This window comes from Schistocerca gregaria, chromosome X (genome assembly GCF_023897955.1).
Source record: "Schistocerca gregaria isolate iqSchGreg1 chromosome X, iqSchGreg1.2, whole genome shotgun sequence".
NCBI lineage: Eukaryota > Metazoa > Arthropoda > Insecta > Orthoptera > Acrididae > Schistocerca > Schistocerca gregaria.
This window is the reverse complement of record NC_064931.1, coordinates 451,031,977-451,053,061: the sequence shown is the minus strand read 5'-3', so window position 1 is coordinate 451,053,061 and position 21,085 is coordinate 451,031,977. Positions and strand designations below refer to the sequence as shown.

At 38.9% G+C, this 21,085-nt stretch overlaps 1 protein-coding gene across 3 annotated transcripts in view; it reads right to left on the bottom strand.

Moving 5' to 3' along the window:
• Positions 1-21,085, bottom strand: part of LOC126298067 (chloride channel protein 2) — a 471,803-nt gene that overhangs the window by 149,121 nt on the left and 301,597 nt on the right. For all 3 annotated transcript variants that reach the window (XM_049989387.1, XM_049989386.1, XM_049989385.1), the window contains exon 5: positions 5,113-5,269. In XM_049989387.1, coding sequence (XP_049845344.1) covers positions 5,113-5,269 — 157 coding nt within the window. The remainder of the gene's footprint in view (positions 1-5,112; positions 5,270-21,085) is intronic.

Sequence of the window (21,085 nt, the reverse complement as noted above, 5' to 3'; positions counted from 1 at the left end):
TGTGAGAAAGATTAGTTGATGGAAAGTAAGACTCAGTTCTTTGTAATAGGTGGCCAAGGACTGGACATTACAATGTACTACTAATAATTCTGTCACATGTTTTTGGGTGACTGAATCACTTCAGAAACAAAATGAAAGTTATGCCAAATTCCAATTTCCCTTTCACCATAAAACCAGTTTGTAACAATGAAGAATTATGAGTACAAGTGACTCCTGAGAATGTGACAATGGGTGAACATGTATATAGTGATGAACACACAGAAGGAAGAGAAACAAATAGGTATTCTGATCCAATATTTCAAAGCCCCTGCTGTCTGCAGAGACAGGGATGACCACAACTGTGGAAGAAAATAGACTGCTAAGAATAGACTATTGCTTGGGACAGTAAAATTAAGAATATTAACTGTAATAGGAAAGGGTCAATCAATCACAGGTGGACTTACTTATATGGTAGATGTTAGGACTCATATCAGAAAATGTAGTGACCAAATTACAAGATTACCAGTTTGTGTTTTTGACTGCATAACATATATTTATGAAGATACCTGTTCAAATAAAAGGGAGATCAGAATGGCCTGTGATCATTTTATTTTGATTTACAAGTTCATTAATCACATCAAAGACAGTATTTTGAATATGTAGCCCCAAAAACTCACTCGGTACTTTCTGTCAAGACCTTAAATTATTATTCCACCACATATTAGCCAGCTGAACTCACCCAATATAGATGATTTAAATAAAAGAATCAGTCCTATGTGTTACCATCTTTTAATGTCACTAATGGAAGTACAAACCACTTTCCCTTTTGTGATTAAACAATGCGTGTATTAACATCATTAAACAAGTCTCTACTTAATTTTATTAACACTGATGTTAACACACTACTACAATAAACAGTTTGCTAGATGTTGTTTTATGAATAAAGCTTTGAACCTGCAGACAACAAGATGGAATACCTGCTGCATAGATAAATATGCTGCTGAGTATGTGATAGTTGGAACAAATCTGTACCATAGTGTCACCTCCATTCATATTTCGAGAATGTTACTCTGAAAATCGTGTATCTTATGTACCAGGCTGATGGTGTTCTGGGTGCTACAGTGTGTGCTGTATACTTCACAAGAAAGTGAAACAGCATAGATATGTTCTTTAATTGGTGTGCTCACAGAGTATGCTGAAAAAAATAATAGTTTCACTTTCTGTTACCAGGAGAAAATGTGGGGCTGTAAGCAGCCAAAATGTGAACTGTTTCCTGTTTCGATGTCAGTATGTTGTTTCTCACTTGGCAACATGTATTGATTTCCTTTGTGAAGTGACTGTAGCTGTAAAGAGTTAAGAAGGTTGAAGTTTTCCACATGAAATGGAATGTATATTGAGAAGCAAGGCCGTGCACTGCTGGTAAAGTTGTTTTAACAGAATGGCAGCAATAGCAGTGCTCCATTTCAGGAATACCACTGACAGAACCTATCACTGGCAGAACCAGCTGTGAAGAGGCTAAAGTATATGATCAAAAAATTTGAAGAAACAGGTGAATTAGGTGGTGCAGAAGGGAGAGGGAGGCAGTCCATTCCCATGACAATTGTTAATGAAATTGCTGCAGCTATAGCCAACTGTGCAGCAATGCCTCAAATTCTGCAGCAGCGCTCAAGCAGTGTCATGGGGAATTGTATGTCCCCTGGTCAAAAGCGCAAAATATTTTGTGGTGCATTTTACACTGATATCCCTACAAGATTCAGAATGTGCACCAAATGAAGCCTCAAAATAGGCTACAATGCTGTGACTTTGCCCTTCACTTTTTGGCATGCATGATAATGGATGACATGTGGCCAGGGGATTATTCTTTGAAGAGACAAGGTGCATCTCATTTTGCATGGTGCCATGAAAGTGCAGAACTCTTGCCTATGGGGCTCTGCTCCACCACATGTTGTGCACGAACATTCATTGCACTCATCCTTTGTGAATAAACTCCTTCATTCTCGGTATGTTTTTCTTTGAGGATAAGATACCTCATAGGCTTGTTAGGTGTACAATGACATCTGCACTTTATAAGAACCTCCTTTGCAACAAATGATTCCAGCTTCACAAGAATTCAGATATGTCCATAGAACTATTTCCATGCAAGATGGGGCGACATCACATGTCATTTGCCAGGTAAATGTCATGTGACTAGGGCCTCCCGTTGGGTAGACCATTCGCCGGGTGCAAGTCTTCCGATTTGATGCCACTTCGGCAACTTGCATGTCGATGGGGATGAAATGATGATGATTAGGACAACATGACAACCAGTGTCTGAGCAGAGAAAATCTCCGACCCAGCCAGGAATCGAACCCGGGCCCTTAGGGTTGACATTCTGTCGCGCTGACCACTCAGCTACCGGGTATGGACATTTGCTAGGTGAAAGATTTCCTTTGAGAAACCATCAATAACAACCACATCATTTCTAGGCAATCACTTCTGGTTGTGGTGATATTTGAAAGATGTATCTGGACTCTTCCTCATCTGAAGGATAGCATATGAGGATGTATCACTCCAATTAGACTGATTATGCTGTGAGGAACTGTCGACCATACCATGTTAGGGATGCAGCATACTGCTGGGTCGGGAGACCATATGGAACACATGTAACTTGTGACTATATGACTATATTCTTCCCTTTTTTTCTGCTCCCACACCACAATGTGACTGCTTACAGTGCCATATTTTCACCTGGTGACAGACAGTGGAACTATTTCTTTTTTTTTTATTTTTTTTTTTATTATTATTTTTTTTTTTATTAAGAATACTCCATGAATGCACCGTTTAATGAACATACCTACAATGTTTCAGCATCCTACAATGTATACAGCTCACACTGTTGTTTGGGGTAATTTATTTGACATTTCTTTCTACTTTTTTAATTTTCTATAATATATTGGAAATGCATTTTTCTATTTTCAAACTTTTCGTCTATTAGTAACTGGCAGATATTTAAGCATTTAACATTATTTAGATAACAAAACTTCATTACAAAATTATACACAAGCTTGTTTAATTGAATTATTACCAAAAAATATTTTTTGTGTATTGAATATAATATTTTTTGGCAAATGCAACCTTAAAAATTCTGTAAATATTGATTGCTGACTCATTGCACTGCGTCATGCTATCTTTGTTTACTGTGTGAGTGTAGTAGTATTTGGGGACAGAGGTGGCAGGGAAAGTCTGAGACTTGGTTGCATGTAAGATGGACTATAATTTTTATCTTGTAAACGGAATACTGTCAAAAATGTGTGTATTTAAAATGTTATTTTTGTACATCATCAATTATGTGAATTATGTGAAAGAATATAAATACATCCATTTGGAAACCAGTGTTTAATTTTAAGAGTGACCATCTATGCCAAATCTATTGTATGATAATAATGAGAAATGAATTATTGGCTGCAAAGAAGCTATGAGCAATACAATGACAATTTATTCTTAAGAACACAGTATCTACACAGAAACTGCAAGCTGATCAGAACAAACCACCATAATTTCTGTGATATGAACGAGTCACTGATTTACACAATCACAAAACACATCAGAATCAAACAGTTAATGTAAAAGGTGTTCTATAATAGCTTACAGATTAATTTTTATGCACTGTGTTCCACACTAGCTACCTGAAGATAAAGATCCAAGAAATAGTTGTCACCTAGTCCCCGTTTCCTCCCACCCTCTCCACAACAGCCTCCCAATGCTCCCCTGGCATTCTTGTCCTATTGCCTAGTCCCTGCATGCTCCACCAAACACTGCTCTTCTCTCCCCCAACCCAACAGGACTAAACATAAAAGCTTGAGGAAATAACTAAACAATGTAAGAGGAAGCATCAATGAGTTTGGAACTAAATTCAGAAATCACATTTGAGGTATTACACACTAAATGTAACTAGAAATTGTAAAAGTGGTTAGTTTTCAAAGAATTGCTAGAAACATAGTGTTAAATAAGTAAATATATTCAGAAATATTAGGATGGAAGTACAAAATAGTTCAGGAAACATCTAAATGAAACAGAAAAAAATGGAATAACTGCAGATAAACAGTGATAGAGATGGGGAAGAGTTCTTCTTGTGAAGAAGGAATGAGGGTCAATTTTAACATATGAGAAGAAGCAGGTATTGTATAAAAATATTTCAAAATATTCAGTTCATAGCTCTGACTTTACAATAGTATTTGCAAGTGAAATAAAGTATCAGTAAAGGCATAGAACTAACATGTGCATAAAATCAATGATTAATGATCTGTCACATGATCTGTTTAAAATGTTGTTTGTGGGTTATCACAGTAGAAATTTACTTTAATCTATGGATTATGTTCTCACAACTCTTCAAATGAAGAACACATAAACAATTTAAAGTAGATATGTTTTGATGAAAAGCACTAACACACAATAAGAATAGTAAAAAGAACATGAACCACAACAATACCAGCTACTTAGCTAAAATGCAAATTACATCCACATCTGCCAAATGCCCAAATGTAGGAAATAGAAGTACTTTGGAAATGTAATGAAGAATCAAATGTTACCAATTGAATTTTCTATAATGGAGGGAACAAAATTTCTTGTTTTCAACACTGTTTTATCATCTTGGACTCAGCGTTTCTCAGAGAGTATACCATTACAAACAACTCCCAGAGTGTTACTACAGAGTATATGGATGCAGAGTATTCTTCTCCAAATATAGTGAAAAAAGTGCATAACAGACTAATATTACATGCTAAGAGCAGAGAACAAATGAAGGTCAAGTCAAATATCTACACTTGGCAGGAAAGGAAATTCCTCATGCATCAGAGATATGAAGCAGTGAGCAACAAACAAGCAAACTGAAAAAATTCAGCACACATGAGCTTTTGTATTCACCAGTTATTTTCTTAAAGTGTTGAACAGTGGTTCCAGAGTAAGATGATTCCACAAGCAAGGGAATCTGGATGGTTATGCAGACTAGTAATTCTGCATGCTCTGATCATCATTTATTATATCATCTGTAATTAGAATGGGAGCATTTTGCAAAGAATATTCCCCACTTTTCACAGTTTTATACAGACTTCTGTTATTAGACACATAATTTATAAATCATTTCTGAGAACTTACCACCAATGGGGGCAGCAAAACAGCTAGCGACACCAACAGCACAAGCTGCTGCCAACATCTCACAGTTGCGTGATTCATTTTCATAAATACCCTGGAACGATGTCACCAGCTTTGATAACAGCTGAGCAGTAATACTTGCTATGTGTACAAAAGGACCCTGTGTGAAATCAAATGTCTTTGTTAGCATATAGTTTTAATTTAAACAAATTTTAATGTGAGGACACATTTCAAGTGTTCGTTACACAGAGGAAAACAGTAAATGATATGGATACTAATAAATAATGGAAGGAGTAAAGGTGACAACTCACTGCGTAGCTGGATGGTTGACAGGCAAATAAACAAGACCGTAAACACTGTTAAGCTTTTAGACATTGTTCTTCTCCAGAGTTAACTATTACAGAATATTTATACCAGGTGTGCATGTACAAAATGTGGATTTCAGACAACAGGTGTTGTACCAGTGCAGTTTGTGCTATAAAGATTTGACACTGCACCATTTTTTGAGTCATCAACAAGTATCAGACATGCACAAGTGATAAATTGGAAAAGTGTGTGCGTAGCATTGTGTTCAATATTTTGAAATTTATACTGAGCAAAGTGCATTCATTGACAGCCTTAATTTTTTGTTTTCATTAGAAGAAAACTGCTGCTGAATCACGCCAATTACTTTGAGAATCTTATGGTGAACATGCCCCATCACATGATATGTGTGAACAATGGTTTCAGCATTTCAAAAGTGGTGACTTCAATGTTGCAGACAAAAAAATGCAAAACTGCAAAAAAATACAAAGATGTGGAACTGGAAGAATTGTTGAACGAAGATGATTTGCAAACACTAAAACAACTCACCAAGCAATGGAGTGTTAGTCAACAAGCTATTTCCAATTGGTTTCAAGATTGATAGATAGGTACCACATGAGGTGAACAACAGGCAAATGGAAAAGTGTGAAACCACATGTGAGATTTTGGTCACTCGGTACAAAAGGAAGTCATTTTTGAGTTGTATAGTTACAGGGGATGAAAAGTGGATTTATTTTGAGAATCTCAAGTGCAAAAAATCATGGGTAGACCAAGGCATACCATCCACATCAACCATTAGAGTAAATTGCTTTGGCAGAAACACAATGCTCTGTGTTTTGTGGGACAAGAGGGTGTGGTCTAGTATGTGCTGTTAAAATCTGGGGAAATGGTTAATAATAAATGTTATCATCAACAATTGACCAAAATGAACCATTTGCTGCTTGAAAAAAGGCCACAATACTGACAGAGGCAGCACAAAGTCATTTTTCTTCATGACAATGCTCCTTCACCTACGCCAAAATCAGTTCGTGGCACATTGGAAGCACTCGGCTGGAAAGTTCTACCCCAGGCAGCTTACTCACCACCCTTGGCTCTTTCCAATTACCACTTGGCTGCATTGATGGGTCATGCACTTGCTGAGCACTGATTTGATTCATACAAAGATGTGAAAAATGACTCGCTCAATGGTTTGCAGCAAAAGGGGACATTTTTACTGGTGTGGTATTCACAAATTGCCCAAACGTTTGGAAAAATGTACAACAAATGATGGAGCATTCTTTGAATAAAGCATTATTTATCATTCTGCTGGATTTAACATTTTTAGACAAAAAATCTGCATTTCATACATGTACACCTGGTACACACATGGCTACATTGTCTTAGTTACATTGCACCAACATAGCAGCTTGGCTGAGATGAGTGGTTGTATCAGGTGGGGTGTGGAGTAAGAAATGTTGGAGGTAAGGGTAGCTGATGACTATGAAGTAGAAGTAGCAAGCTCCCTCTGCCCTAGCACAGGCAGAGGGAGTTGTGTGTGGCACACAATGAGGAGAAGGAGTGGATCGGGAGAGATGTGCAAGTGAAGAATGTATGAAGTGGAAGTCTTGGCCACAGAAGTGAAGTGGAGGTGAGTGAGGGACAGGGGCTAGTGGTGACTGAGGCCAAGGAGTTTGTTGTACTCAAGGATGTGTTGTAATTTAGAGATTCTGGTTTGGGGGGGGGGGGATAAGAATACATTTGGTATCAGCTATGCAGCAGCCACTGAAGTTGAGCATGTAGTGCTCAGCTGCATTTTATGCCAGTGGGTGATCAATTGTCAGTTCTGATCTTGGTCACAATTTTGCAGTGACCATACATTCAGGTGGAGAGTTGATTGGGGATCATTTCCACATAAAAGGCTGTGCAAAAGTTGGTATGTAATGTGACTGCTGTAACCAATAGCCTCACCTCTGACAGTGTAGGATATGTCTGTGATGGTACTTGAATAGGATTTGATAGTTGCGTGCATAGAATCAGTCTTGCACCTGGGCCTTCCAAGAGGTGTGACTAGTGTGACAAGGGGTTGGGAGTGGGTGTGGCATAAAGGTGAGTGAGGATATTACTTAGATTGGGATGTCAGAGTACCACTTTGGGATAGATGGGAAGGAATGTGGGTAAGATGTTCCTCATTTCCAAGCTTGACATTGCATAGTCAATGAACTAGAAAAATATGTAGCTGAATTGTTCCAGTCTGAGGTGATACTGGTCAAGGAGGAAGCTGCTCCTTTCCAGGTGGATAAGAAGGGAGCTGCTCCTTTTCATATGTTTCATAGGGATGGTTGGTGGATTAGGGGCATGTGCTGATATGACACAGAGTATCTAGTTTGAAGGGTAATGCTAGCCTGTGTAGCCCTTAGCAAGACCTTCAGCTTATCACTGCAGATATGCTATCCCTGGGTGGCCAGCCCACGTGGGAGACATCTTTTAGAGTTGAAGGGATAATTTCTATAAAAATGGGAACTGTTTATGGTTAGTGGGCTTGATTTGAATAAAGGTTGCTACTGTGTTATAGAGCAGGTAGAAATCAACATCGAGAACATAGGCACACTGTACTGAAGAGGCCAACATGAAGCGGATAGGAGGAGGGTGTTGGGGCTGAGAAGGAAGAAGAATAAAGTATCATAGGCCTCGGCCACATCATGAAGATATCATCACTGAACCTCAACCAGATGAGGGGTTAATGATATTAGAGGGCCAGAAAGAATTCCTCTAGAAGACCTATAAATAGGCTAGTGTAAGATGGTGCCATGTGGGTACCCATGGCTGGCTGTCCCGCAAATTTATTTATACATCTTTCCCTACAAGAAGTAGCTATGGGGAAGGATGTAGTTTTTCAGATGTGTAATGAATCCAGCAGTGGATTTGGAGTGAACAGGAGATTGGGAGATATAGTGTTTGGTTGTGAAAATGTCACTGGCATGGGGAATGTTGTGGAGGGAGGTGGCATCAGCATTGACAAATAGGCTTTTTTAGCCATCATCATAGAAGATAAAACCTTGTGTGTTGTTATGCTATGTCATGTCCCTATTCAAACTTCTTCAGCAGTAGTCAATGTCTAAGCCAACTGTGAACATCTGAATGGTCCTGAAGATCCCAACAGAGGGGTAAAAATGTTGAATAATGAAGAAGTTTGAAGAAGAACATTATGTGGCGTACCAACCAAAACAATTTAATCTTCAGTGGGCAAAGTCATTTCTATGTTTGTGTGTCTGGTATGGGAAGCTATGCTGGGGGCAATGGGTTGAAGGTATTGGTCAGTATGAGTTGAAATTTTTCCGTTTGTGTATAGTAGCCAGCTACAGTTTATGCATTTTGGGAAGCATGTAGTTGGTGGGTTTGTTGGATGTAACTATTGTGAGGAGGGAGATAGATTCAAATGAGAGTTTCTGGGATGAGCCTAAAAATTTGAGTGGGGATTGGTTTTCATGCTGGTCTTCTGGGAGGGAATTATTCTGATAGGGCTTGTAGGTGGAAGAGTCAGGCAGTTGGGAGTCATCTTCTGTGGACCATTACAACAGTGATGGAGACTTTGTCTGCAGAGAGGATGCTCAGATCAGTGTTTTTCTTAAGGCTGTAGTTGGCTGCATTTTTCTTTGCCAAAAGGCTTGTGTTTTAGGAAAGGTACCTAAGAAAAGAGGGTGAGACCAAGTTGCAGATAAGGAATTCTCAGAAGAAAATTGGGAAGTGACTGGATGGGAGTGGGTGAGGGCCACAGTTGGATGAGGTGTGAATTGGGAGAGGAACAAGGTTCAACAATGGCTTTGTTGCTTTTGGTCATAAGGGTTGCTGGCAAAATAATGTTGCAATAGGGGTTAGGATAAGGAGATGTCTTTGAGAAGTTCAGTATTATTGAAATTGTGTGGAAGGCATTTGGATAGGATTGAAATTTCTATGGGACTGAAATTTTTGTTAGATCAATTGACAGTAGTGTTTTGGGTTTGTTTGCATTCTGGGATTTGTGGGATGTTGGGAGGTAGAGTTGGGGAATGCAGCAGATGGCAGATGGAAGAGGCCAAAAAGGCAGGGCCTGAATATTGATAATAAGATGAAGAAGTCAATTAAAACAGAATGCATTAAACACTTACTGTCATCTCTGAAGATATTAAAGAGATTTTTAGAACAAGAGAGGTCTTTAGATCATTAAAACATGCTGGTAAAAAATAATACAGACAGCTCGGAAAATATGAGACAAAACTTTATGCTGTTGTTTATAAACATCAAAATATGGCAAATGAATCCCACATTTGAACAGTTGAAAAAACCTTTCCAAAAAAATTTCTGTGTTAGGACTATGTTCAAATAAACATGCTCAATGAAGTTACGTAAGTGTGGCAAGAAAATATTGGGTATTTTTATGCACAATATCTGAATTTCAATTGTGTTTTTTAATGGTTACCTCAGGGCTCATGTTTTTAATTGACTTGAGAGCTCAGTCCTACAGACAGCTCACTAATAATCTTGAAGACTCAGTAATTATACCTACCACCATCACAAACACATTTTAATCTGTAATTTTTTATTCCTACTACCATCATAGACATATTTTAATCTTGCAAGTATAAAGCACATTTTAAATGAACATCTATGCCTGAAATTGGACACTTATTTATGGCCTCCCTTTCACAAAGTATTGGAAATAACCTGAGACCACAGTGATTGGTTAATCATATCTTTGATCAGGCTCTGTATGAACATCGTTTCATTGCAAATTAATGAACACAAGGTAAACAGTATTAAATGATACCTGCTTCACTAAATAATGCACTCTTTTACACCCATACTAATGAGATGTACTATAAGCTTTGTCAAACCACTGATTTCACGCTAACCATGTCTAAGGAGAAACAAATTTTGGCAGTCTTACAGTGAGTGCAAATGCTGTTTTGACATTTTGTGCTATTGAAGAATATTGGTGGATTTAATACTCAGTTCATAGCCAAGGGCATAAATGTGAGTATGTATGGTGATGCTTTACTCTCGGGGTAGTTGGTTTTAATCCTGATGACGGGATACAGTTTCATTTTCTCACTATATTATTTTCTGATGTCTTGGATGCAATTCCAAACCCTTTTGCAATGTATCATGGATGGGGGCATGTGACATTGTTGATGGTGATATATTCATCAGACAGGGAGATTTTGCTTAGTAACCTCCTTAGTGTTATTCAGCAGGGGTAAGCTATGTGCCAGCACAGTCTGACCTTCTCCCTTCTCTTTCGACTTCATTGTTCAGGGTGTATACATGGACAAGCAAAAAAATTTCCTGTATTTCCCGGTTAAAAATACACTTTCTCCCTGGTGACAGTATATTTTCCCTTGTCAATTCTTTGAATGGTTATGGCTTTATACACGGGCATACAATTTCCCGGCACTGTAGAAAATGAAACTCAGGGAAAAAGACACGTTTTGGAAATATCTTTGATTTGCAGCAACATGTACGCTGCGTATTTTTGTATTATGACAGCACACATTGGAATTCCACCAAACACCACATGTTACTTTCCGAATTATTGAAATCCAGATTTCGATGCGTTTTTGTAAGCCATTCGTAGCTCATGTCACGTGATCTTGCCAGCTGATAACAGCGGATATTCAGAGCATAGGACACGTGATGTTGTCACCCAACAGCAACATCACTGTTAAGTAGCATGAACACACAAACAGGGAAAGTTAATAGTTTGAATTAATATACATAGTGTTGGTTTCAAGTTGCAAGAGAAGCTAAGCTTTCGCATGTATTGTTCATCTTTTTCGTGCATGTTACACTTTAAGATATATCACACAAATGCACGAGTAAAATTTTTAATAATGACATAAATGTCTGATCTTCTGGGTTCGAAATTCTTCTAAATGGCTCGTCATCAAAGGGTTGATTTTTAAATGAGAGTCAAATGCTCTGTGATTTAATAAATTCATGGTACATTCTTGCACATAGCTCAACATACATAAAAGGATATTTACTTTGAAAGTAACGCTTTTCAAACCACCATTCACAATATTTTCCTGCAACCTGTTAGAAATAGGTTCGTTTCAACAGTTGCCAGGGAGCGTAGATAACAGGGGACGCTGTGCTTGGGTAGCTATCATGACGTAAGATGCCTGTATGTATGTACGTGTAAAACATTGAAAGATCATACATTATGTCATAAAAGAAAGAAGACAACAGAGGATACTGCAAGAGCATCGAAGTTTTGTGAACCATATTAAAATGTGCACATTTAAAGTGCATACTTAAAGGGCACATTCGTATGTCCAGATTCCCAATGAAATAGACCTCGACCTGAAATTAAGCTTTTCAGTGTGGTTTTCGGGATGTACATTTTCTTGGAGCACCAGTACTGTATTATATCATGTTTGGGTCTTTATTATGGCATAACGCCATACATGCTAGAAAATGAAAACGTTCACTTGAAATGCAGCGAGCAGTTGAAACTAGCCAGTACTGTGGAATTAAACATTTCGTTTCAAATACATTGACTGCCTCTGCCCAAAAGATTAACAAAAGCCTAATTTCTTTAGCAAACAGACAAAAATAACTTCATTGTTCCGCAAGGCGATTAATGCTTGATTATCAGAAAGGTGAAAATAAAATAAAATCTGAAACTAATGGCATATTTCAGCCTTCCGTAATTGTGTGAATGTGTTATAATTCACTTGATAGCTCCCAGCCACAGATATCTGTTTGTTTTTTTTTTCATTTTTTAAAGTTTTTAAAATTATTATTCTTTCTTTTTTATATTTTTACGTGAGAGTAAACGAAGGGGAAACAGCAAAATCACTAAATGTAAACACGGGTCACTTGGAAACTAGGCACTATAGCTCAGACTACTTTGCGCACAGCCCCATATCTACGACATTTGCGAACTGGGTCAACATTAAAAAAAAATTGAATTTTCAAAATATGTTCATCTTGTAGCGCACATCTTTCGGAAAAGTCTGAAACATAAAATATATGTATTCAAGGAAATGTAAGACATATTATTTGGTCTTAAGTATGCCAAAGTGCAGTGCCACACCTCTTCATAAAGCATTTTTCTACCACACGTCCAAACTATATTCAGGAGAGTGGAAATTAAAATGTCCTGTGGTGCCTCTCCTGCTTCCAGCCTGACAGTCTGACAGCCTACCCCTGTTTAAAAAAATCTCACAATTAATAGTGGATGGGATTATTTGTAATCGAGAGAACAAGAACTCTTCAGAAAATCTGAACTCTTTATTGCCTAATAACTAATAATTTGCTGTTTTGTGTGACATAAAATTAAATATAGGATATATAAAACCAATACTGACAAGGGATAAGCAAGAAATTACACATTTCTTCAAACCTAGCATTTTTTTCTCTCTAATGTTGCTACAGCTTTACATGGCGTGCTTTTCTTTCTGCAAAAGCATTATTACCTCATCATAGTTTGTCAAACATTTTGCTACATGAAAATTGAAATGTCATTATCTAACACTGAAAAAGCTGTTAATAGGAATAATACCCAAGACTGGTGTGGTTTCTCGATCTGATTACGTCTATTTTGTCATTGTGTGCTAGATAAAACAATATAGGCCTTTCTAATATGGCAGCAATTTTGTAACACACCAAATAAACGAGACTGTTTTGGCACAAATGGCCATTTTTATAACACAACAGAATATAATCCAATAAGTACCAATATCAAATACCTATTAGGCCTACTACAAGCAAAAAGCCTTATGTTAGGAGATAAGTTTCACATTTCATTCATATGGACCAGCTTTTCAAGCATGAGATCGAAAAGTAGTATTAGGAAATTTTGATATAAATTTGGAATCGTCTTATTCTTCCATAATTTGTGTGGTGTCCCCATTTCTTCTCCTACCTCGTTCTAACAAACAATCTCATAATCACCAACTCTGTAGCTATTGCTCCCACTGTCAAAATTTGTTCGCCGATTAACTTCACTAACCCTGCCAGAATCACAGGTTTAGTTATCCCACAATTATTTTCTGGTTAGGCATTATTATGTGCTCGAACAACCCATTTTCCGCGTTACTTCCAGAATAGAACTTACGCAGCTGGTAGCCAGGGGCTGTACTACTGGTCCTTAATAGTGTAGCGATCTGGCCAAAAATGTTCTGTCAAAATTTGGTTTTCTTGGATACACCAAGAAGATAATACGTAATCTTTCTCACCTGTTATTCCTGTCAGTCATTTATTTCCACTCTGATAGTCTGAATCTACGGATTTTGCTAGTAATTATAACAATGTTGATCATTCACAAACCCAACCAACCGCATAGTTAGACAGCAATTAGCATTCATCCGTTTGACTTTACTCCGCTAAGTTCATATCGCCCATCCCCTTTTGTCTGCGGAAAGTTTATTTCTAGATGCGATGAGGATTCTCCTGACAAAGACATCACGTATACTATGCATGCTTTCAAAAGTCAACTTCTGATACATTCAGATATCAACTTAAAATTGTTGAGAAATGGTCAAAAACCAACTGGGAATTGTTTCAAAATGATATGAATAATCAATAGGCAAATGTGTGCTGGATGCTAGGTGCTTTGTGAAACAAGTTGTTTTCCTCAAGAATATGAATTTGGTACCCCCCTTTTCCTGGTAGCATCTAGGTGCTTGCTGCAACTGCTTGCAGAGCCAACAGCCACATTCCTGTAACCAGAACCAGGAGAATCTACTACTCATACGTGACTGAACTGCGCATGAGCCCACATGTAACTGCTAAAACAAATTGAATGTAAACAGTTACGACTTCACGCTCATTGGAGGCAATTTGTTGTTATGAAGCACTGCATAGTCTTCCTAAAGCATTTGACACATTTTCAAATGGCAGACGCTTGCATGAGCACTGTGTGTCGTTGTTGTATATGGCGTATTTCCTTTGCAATTTAAGTTATTTTCGTTTTTTTCTCTCATTTATGTTTTATTGTTGAAGTATTATTATGCAGTAGCTGGATACAGTAATATCCTTTGTTAGCGTATCAGTTCTTCCCAGTCAAAAATACAAAAATTTAACTGAAAACTAAAACAATGAAAAATTTCCAGAATTCTAAAAATATCCTGAGTTTTTCCCGGCTTTCTCCCAGATGAAAAAATTCCCAGGTTTTTCCCGGATCTCCCGGTTGTCCCAGCTCGTATACACCCTGTCATTATACACACATCAAATAAAGTTTTGCATCACCCCAGTTCCCAGAACTCCTGAAGATAGAACTTGACTATGGATATTGTATCATAGACACAGTCCCCTTTACTGTTCAGAGATGTCACTAAGCCTGCCAAAAGATGTAAATAACCATGCATGAGCAGCAACTATTAGACAGTGGGTGAGCCGATCAGTTCCAGTCATTCCATCAGGAAGGAGATACACAGCTCATGTTGTCTTTAGTTAAACCACACCTAGACGGTCAATACTGTGGTTCAATCATGTCTTCATTGTTACTTTGTACCAGGAAGGAGATCTCAATAACGGAATTGTCCAGGTGTCTCAGAGTGAACCAAACCAATGTTATTCAGACATGGAGGAGGTACAAAGAGACTGGAACTGTTGATGACATGACTCACTCAGGCTGCCCAAGGGCTACTATTGCAGTGGATGACTGCTACCTGTGGATTATGGCCCAGAGAAACCCTGATAGCAACGCCACCAGATTGAATAGTGCTTTTCTTGCAGCCATAGGATGTCATGTTATGACTCAAACTGAGTGCAATAGGCTGCGTGATACGCAACTTCACTCCCGACGTCCATGGTGAGTTCCATCTTTGCAACCACTACACCATGCAGTGCGGTACAGATGGGCCCAACAACATACCTATTGGACCACTCAGGATTGGCATCATGTTCTCTTCACCAATGAGTGTCACATATGCCTTTAACCAGTCAATCATCAGAGATGTGTTTGAAGGCAACCCAATCAGGCTGATTGCCTAAGACACACTGTCCAGAGAGTGTAGCATGGTGGAGGTTCCCTGATATTTTGGGGTGAAACTATGTGTGGCCAATGTACGCCACTGGTGGTCATTGAAGGTGTCGTAAGGGCTGCATGATACGTGAATGCCATCCTCCGACCGATAGTGCAACCATATCAGCAGTATATTGGCAAAACATTCGTCTCATGGGCGACAATTTGTGGCCCCATCATGCAAATCTTGTGAATGACTTCCTTCAAGATTATGACATTGCCTGACTAATGTGGCCAGCATGTTCCCCAGGCATGAACCCTATCGAACATGCCTGGGATAGACTGAAAAGGGCTGTTTATGGATGACATGACCCACCAAACACTCTGAGGTATCTACGCCGAATTGCAGTTGAGGACAAACAGTGCCTTGATGAACTTGTGGATAGTATGCCACAATGAATACAGGCATGCATCAGTGCAAGAGGACATGCTACTGGTTATTAGAGGTACCGGTGTGTACAGCAATCTGGACCACCACCTCTGAAGGTCTCGTTGTATGGTGGTACAACATACAATGTGTGGTTTTCATGAGCATTAAAAGGGGCAGAAATGTTGTTTATGTTGATCTCTATTACAGTTTTCTGTGCAGGTTCCGGGACCGAGGTGATGCAAAACTTTTTTTGATGTGTGTATCATCCTCATCATTATCAACCACAACAGCACCAACATAACACTAAACTCTGTATGCACTCATCACAGTCACCTACACTTAATGTGCACATCTATCTACAACTTAACAATGACTCATTTTCATACAAAAGGTGCCTAATTGGTTCACATATAGAAAACTTTATCAGTTTACATGGTTGAATCCTTTGGGGTTATACCAGTCAAAAATGCCGTAAGATATTAACATTTTACAAAACTTAACATGGCACTGTTTTTACCACATGCATAGACTTTACTGGAAGAATTGTTTATCCTACAGCAAATAACTGTTTTATGTACTGAAGTTGACAGTTTTCAAGTTTATCAGGGATGAGATTCTACATTATTTTTTATTTTAGACGGAGACTGAAGAACAATAAATGTAAGCCACATTACAATACATACAGATGTTCACTTCTCCTAACAAATTACAAAAAAATGCTGCATAAAATTGGACAGATAGGTTTCTGTTATTCTTGCCTTCTATTTTAGCTCCCTAGGGCAATAAGAAATAGGCTTTTCAATAGCAACTGAAATTTTTGTAGTCACTAACACTGTTTCAGAGATAATACAATTTAACATACAAGCTGATCAAAGGACAAAAAAAAACTCAGCTTTAGAATAACTATCACATTCCTGAAGTGCAAAATACATTTATATGAGATCAATGAATGCAAAAGAGTTACCATGAGTGCACAGGAAAATCACAGCTTTCATACACATACATATTTTTAAAACTGCTTCAATATATCATTTATTTTTCTGACCCAGTAGAGTATTTTGCAGTATGACTAGTTTCAGTCTCCTTGGATTATCTTCAGATCTATGTAGTTGCATCAGAACCACACATCAGAGTACTGTATTACATATAATTACGTATTTCTTTGTTTCAATGAAATAATAATTATTATTTACTATATGTTTATGTGTTATATATGCATAAATGTATAATACACTTGTGTGCTGGACTTAAAATTTAAAAATGTACTGGCTACTTTCCCGTGCTTGTTAGACTGCGTGGTATGGAATCTGAAAATTCATGGAGCACCTAGCTATATCGTTTTTCCAAGGACATCAAGGAGTATATGGTACATCTACAAGAGATATCTGGAAAGTTATGTGTGACACAGCTGACCCTTAGTGTAGAAAAGTGCAATTTGATATTACTGGAGATTCATTATTTAGGTCACATTATCGGGCAAGATGGTGTATGAACTGACCCATGACTGGTACAATCTATAGAGGGTATCCCAATGTCAAGCACAGTAAAGGAATTGCAGTCATATCTCAAGATCACCAATTTCTATACAGGAAATATTCCAAAATTTGCAGAGTCAGCAAGACACCTGACACATTTGTTAAAGAAGGGAGTAAAGTTTAGTTGGACTCCAGCTCGAGAAGCAGCATTCGACTGTTTGAAAGAGTGATTAACAACTGGTTCCATCCTTGCTTTTCCTATCAAAAAACAGTTTATACTGTTGTGTTACTTGAGCAGCAATACTCTAGGCTGTTCTAAGTCATGAGATTGGAGGAAAGAATACCCAATTGCATAAACTTGTAGAGAGCTCAATAAAGAGAGAAAAAAAAAAATGATTCAGTCACTGAAAATGAAATGTTCGCACAAATTTTTGGCATCACATATTTCCATTGTTACCTGGATGGCTGACTTTTTAAGGTAATAACAGGTCATGCTGCATGGAAAAGGCTTGTGGGAATAAAAGTCATTTGACCCACTGAGCTAAGCTAAGCAAATTTGATTTTTAGGTTATAGACTATCCAGGAAAATATCATGAGAATGCAGATTGATTGAGCTGCAAAGTACATGCTGATGGAGTCCTGTACAAGCAAACATGTTGTGGCTGGTGCATAGTTATCCCAGCAAGCTTGCAAAACAAGATATTGAGGCAAGCTCATGATTCCATATTAGCAAGACAAAGTGGCTGATGTGCCACAGGCCTCGACATTGTGGAAAAGTTCTTGTGGCCAAAAAGGAACAAGGCATAGAGCATTATATAAAGAACTGCATTCCTTTATGAAAATTTCACCCTGCAGCAGAGTGTTCACTGTTATGAAACTTTTGGGAGTCATTCTTTGTTGCCCGCATAAGGTGCAGGTCCCTAAGTACTACATTGGGCAGTTAATGATGTTATCTAACCCTTACATGCTGGAAAGAAAAACTAAAAAGTTCATCTCAAATTACCAATGATTTTATCAGATAGTCAAGATGACATCTCCAGTTAATGTCAAACTACAACTTCCAACCAAAAGCACAGTGGTGCATGCAGGAAGAGTCTGTCAATTTCAGGGTGAACCAGAAGCACTGCCTAAATCATCAGCCGCTCCTCCCAACAGAGGAAGGCAATACTTAGAAAAAGAGAGAACCAGGCAACTCAAGCAGTATGCAACTATGATTGTTCCCACACATCCCTATGCTCTTAGGACTCAAAGGGGACTAGCAAACTAACAGTAAATTTCCTCTTCACATAGGATGCATTCTGGACCCGGTCAAGGACCAATATACAGAGAAAAGGCAGTAGCCACTCCAGCTCCAGCCATCAAGATCAAGACAAAGAGGAACATGAAAGCAAGAGGCACCATTGTTGTGGTGTTCCTGAGTCTGCTGGATGGATAAAAACTGGGATAAGCCCTGAAGGTATATCCTTTGGCTGCTGAGGTACTATTTACATAGGAGATGGATATAGAAATGTTGGAACAACGGTGGTCATTAAGTACAGATTTCAATATATGGGTGGTATAAAACGAAATTCAGTAACTGAAAGATACCTACAGGAAATTGCAACTCATGATGCAAGGCAGGATGCAGCTGGATTATGCCTGATAGGCATATCAGCTTTTGTACATTTGCAGGAGCAGCTGCACCAGGCCACAGAATTGGTCCTGCGGGTTCAACAAAGAAGGGGCTGGTTGGATGTGTGTAGCAGAATCTTAAAGACAGTATCCAGCACTGCCAATGCAAAAGACTTACGGTTGATAAACACAATGTTGCAACAGGTACAAGCAGTTGTCATTTGGAATCACGAGACCCTTGAAATGCACACCACACAGCTTGATGTGTGCCACACTCAAGAATCAGCAGGTGCAGCAAATCGTAACTCAGGCATTTTCAAGGAGCAGTCGGATAATGTTGACACACAGTTGACCATCGCAAGACTTTTATGGACTCACACTGAAAGTATTGCCAACATGCGCATTGAAGCCACAGAACTGCAGGAAGCTCTCCTCCGTATTGTCTGTGGCCACTTGGTGCCAATACTCTTAACTCCTCGACATTTGTTCGAAGAACTATGTAAACTCCAAGCAGAATTACCAGTGCCCTTAGAAATTTTAGGAGCAGTAGAGGAGGAATCCCTACCACTGCACAACTGTAGTGTCAATGTAGCCAGCACGCAACAAGAAACCAGAGCATGACTCCAGTTGCAGTTCCCATGAACATGTAAAGATTGCCAGTTTCAGTGCTTTGCCATTCATACCTGCTCAATAGCAAGAGGAACCCTGCAGAAATTTGTGCACTTACAGGGTCATGAAAAATTAGTTGTTTTCCTGGACGGAAAGTTACATGTGCTGTTCTTCAATGTATAATTACTGCAGTGTCAAACCAGGCAAGTCACTGTCTGCTCCAAAAAGTAAATATACAGCCCCTGAATCATGTGAGTAAACACTGTTTCACTCTGGGAGCCTGCAGCAGAGTGTCCCAGGAAGGTTATTACACGTGAAAACAAATTCTTTCAAAAGATAGGGTCTAACAGTCTATTCACAGTACCAAAACTGATAGATGTAATTTGCACCAATAATGAACATGATCATTTTGGCAGAGCACAGTGAATAGAATTAGAGGGGCAGGGATTGCTGATAAGCAACATCTCAAGACCTACTTTCCCATTACCTGCCACCATCACTAGAACCACCACCCTAAGCACAATTCCTCATTAATCTACCTACCAAACCCACCCAATGGGATCTTGCTCAAGGAAAATCTAATCTACTTAAGTAGCATTCTAGACCCAACCCTTCTCACTTCCGTGGACCAGATGATAGTAGCACAGAATAGTTTTATGATGATGAAACACTTGCTTAATCATGTGAAAAAATATAGGGCCAAACATCACCCTCAACTTATCAACATAGGAACTAGCACATCTGCTGCCTACATAATTTTGATAACCTCAGATATAGAATTGTCCAAATCCTGCCTTTACCTTCATTGAAGATACAGATCCATAGTTATCATGTCAGCAGCTGTGAAGAAGTGAATCAATGACAATGAGTGAAGTTAAAAGTGTATCTAGGATCTTTGTTCCTGAGCATCATGAGACTGAGATGGGGTACATAATGTAAGTGAAGAAGGGCAACCAAAGGGGGAAAAATGATGAAAAAATGTTTCGCTCTGACTTCATGCAGTAGAATGTAAAGTATAGAAATGCTGATGGAAAAATCAGTGTCTCCATTGCAGTCAGACTCTTGTGTTGTAATCCAAGGCCCCTGATTAATCTAAGGAGGGAGGAAATGAAGCAGTCTAAAGCTCTAGTAGCATGGAAAACAGCACAGAACCACAAGCAGGTCAGAGCCACTGTCTGCCTGCCAGACATTACCCCTGCTGATGCTGTAATTCAGCAAACATTGACACTTCCATGTGGCCGTTGTGTTCCAATGACTAGGGAGTGGGACAGCCTTCAGGATGCTACAGCAGTTTGACCAGCTGCAGCATACAAACAGCTGGACCCTGATCATCTGCCTCCACTCCAGAAGCTCGCACACAACACATGGCTCAGCACTGCCTTGTCCAGGCCATCGTCATCAGCACAGCTTGTCGCTACTATGTTGAACAGCCTGTGCCATTTCTTACCATACTTGTGACACGGTTATATTTGACATCTCCAGGTCACGAAGCAGTGACCGTCCTTTGACTGGCTGAGCCCATGGCCATGAGCACCTACCACTGTCTCCATGTTTCAAGCCGAGCCATGAGTTTCAGACAGCCCAACAATGGCTACTGCTGCAATCACTGCTCTTCAGCAT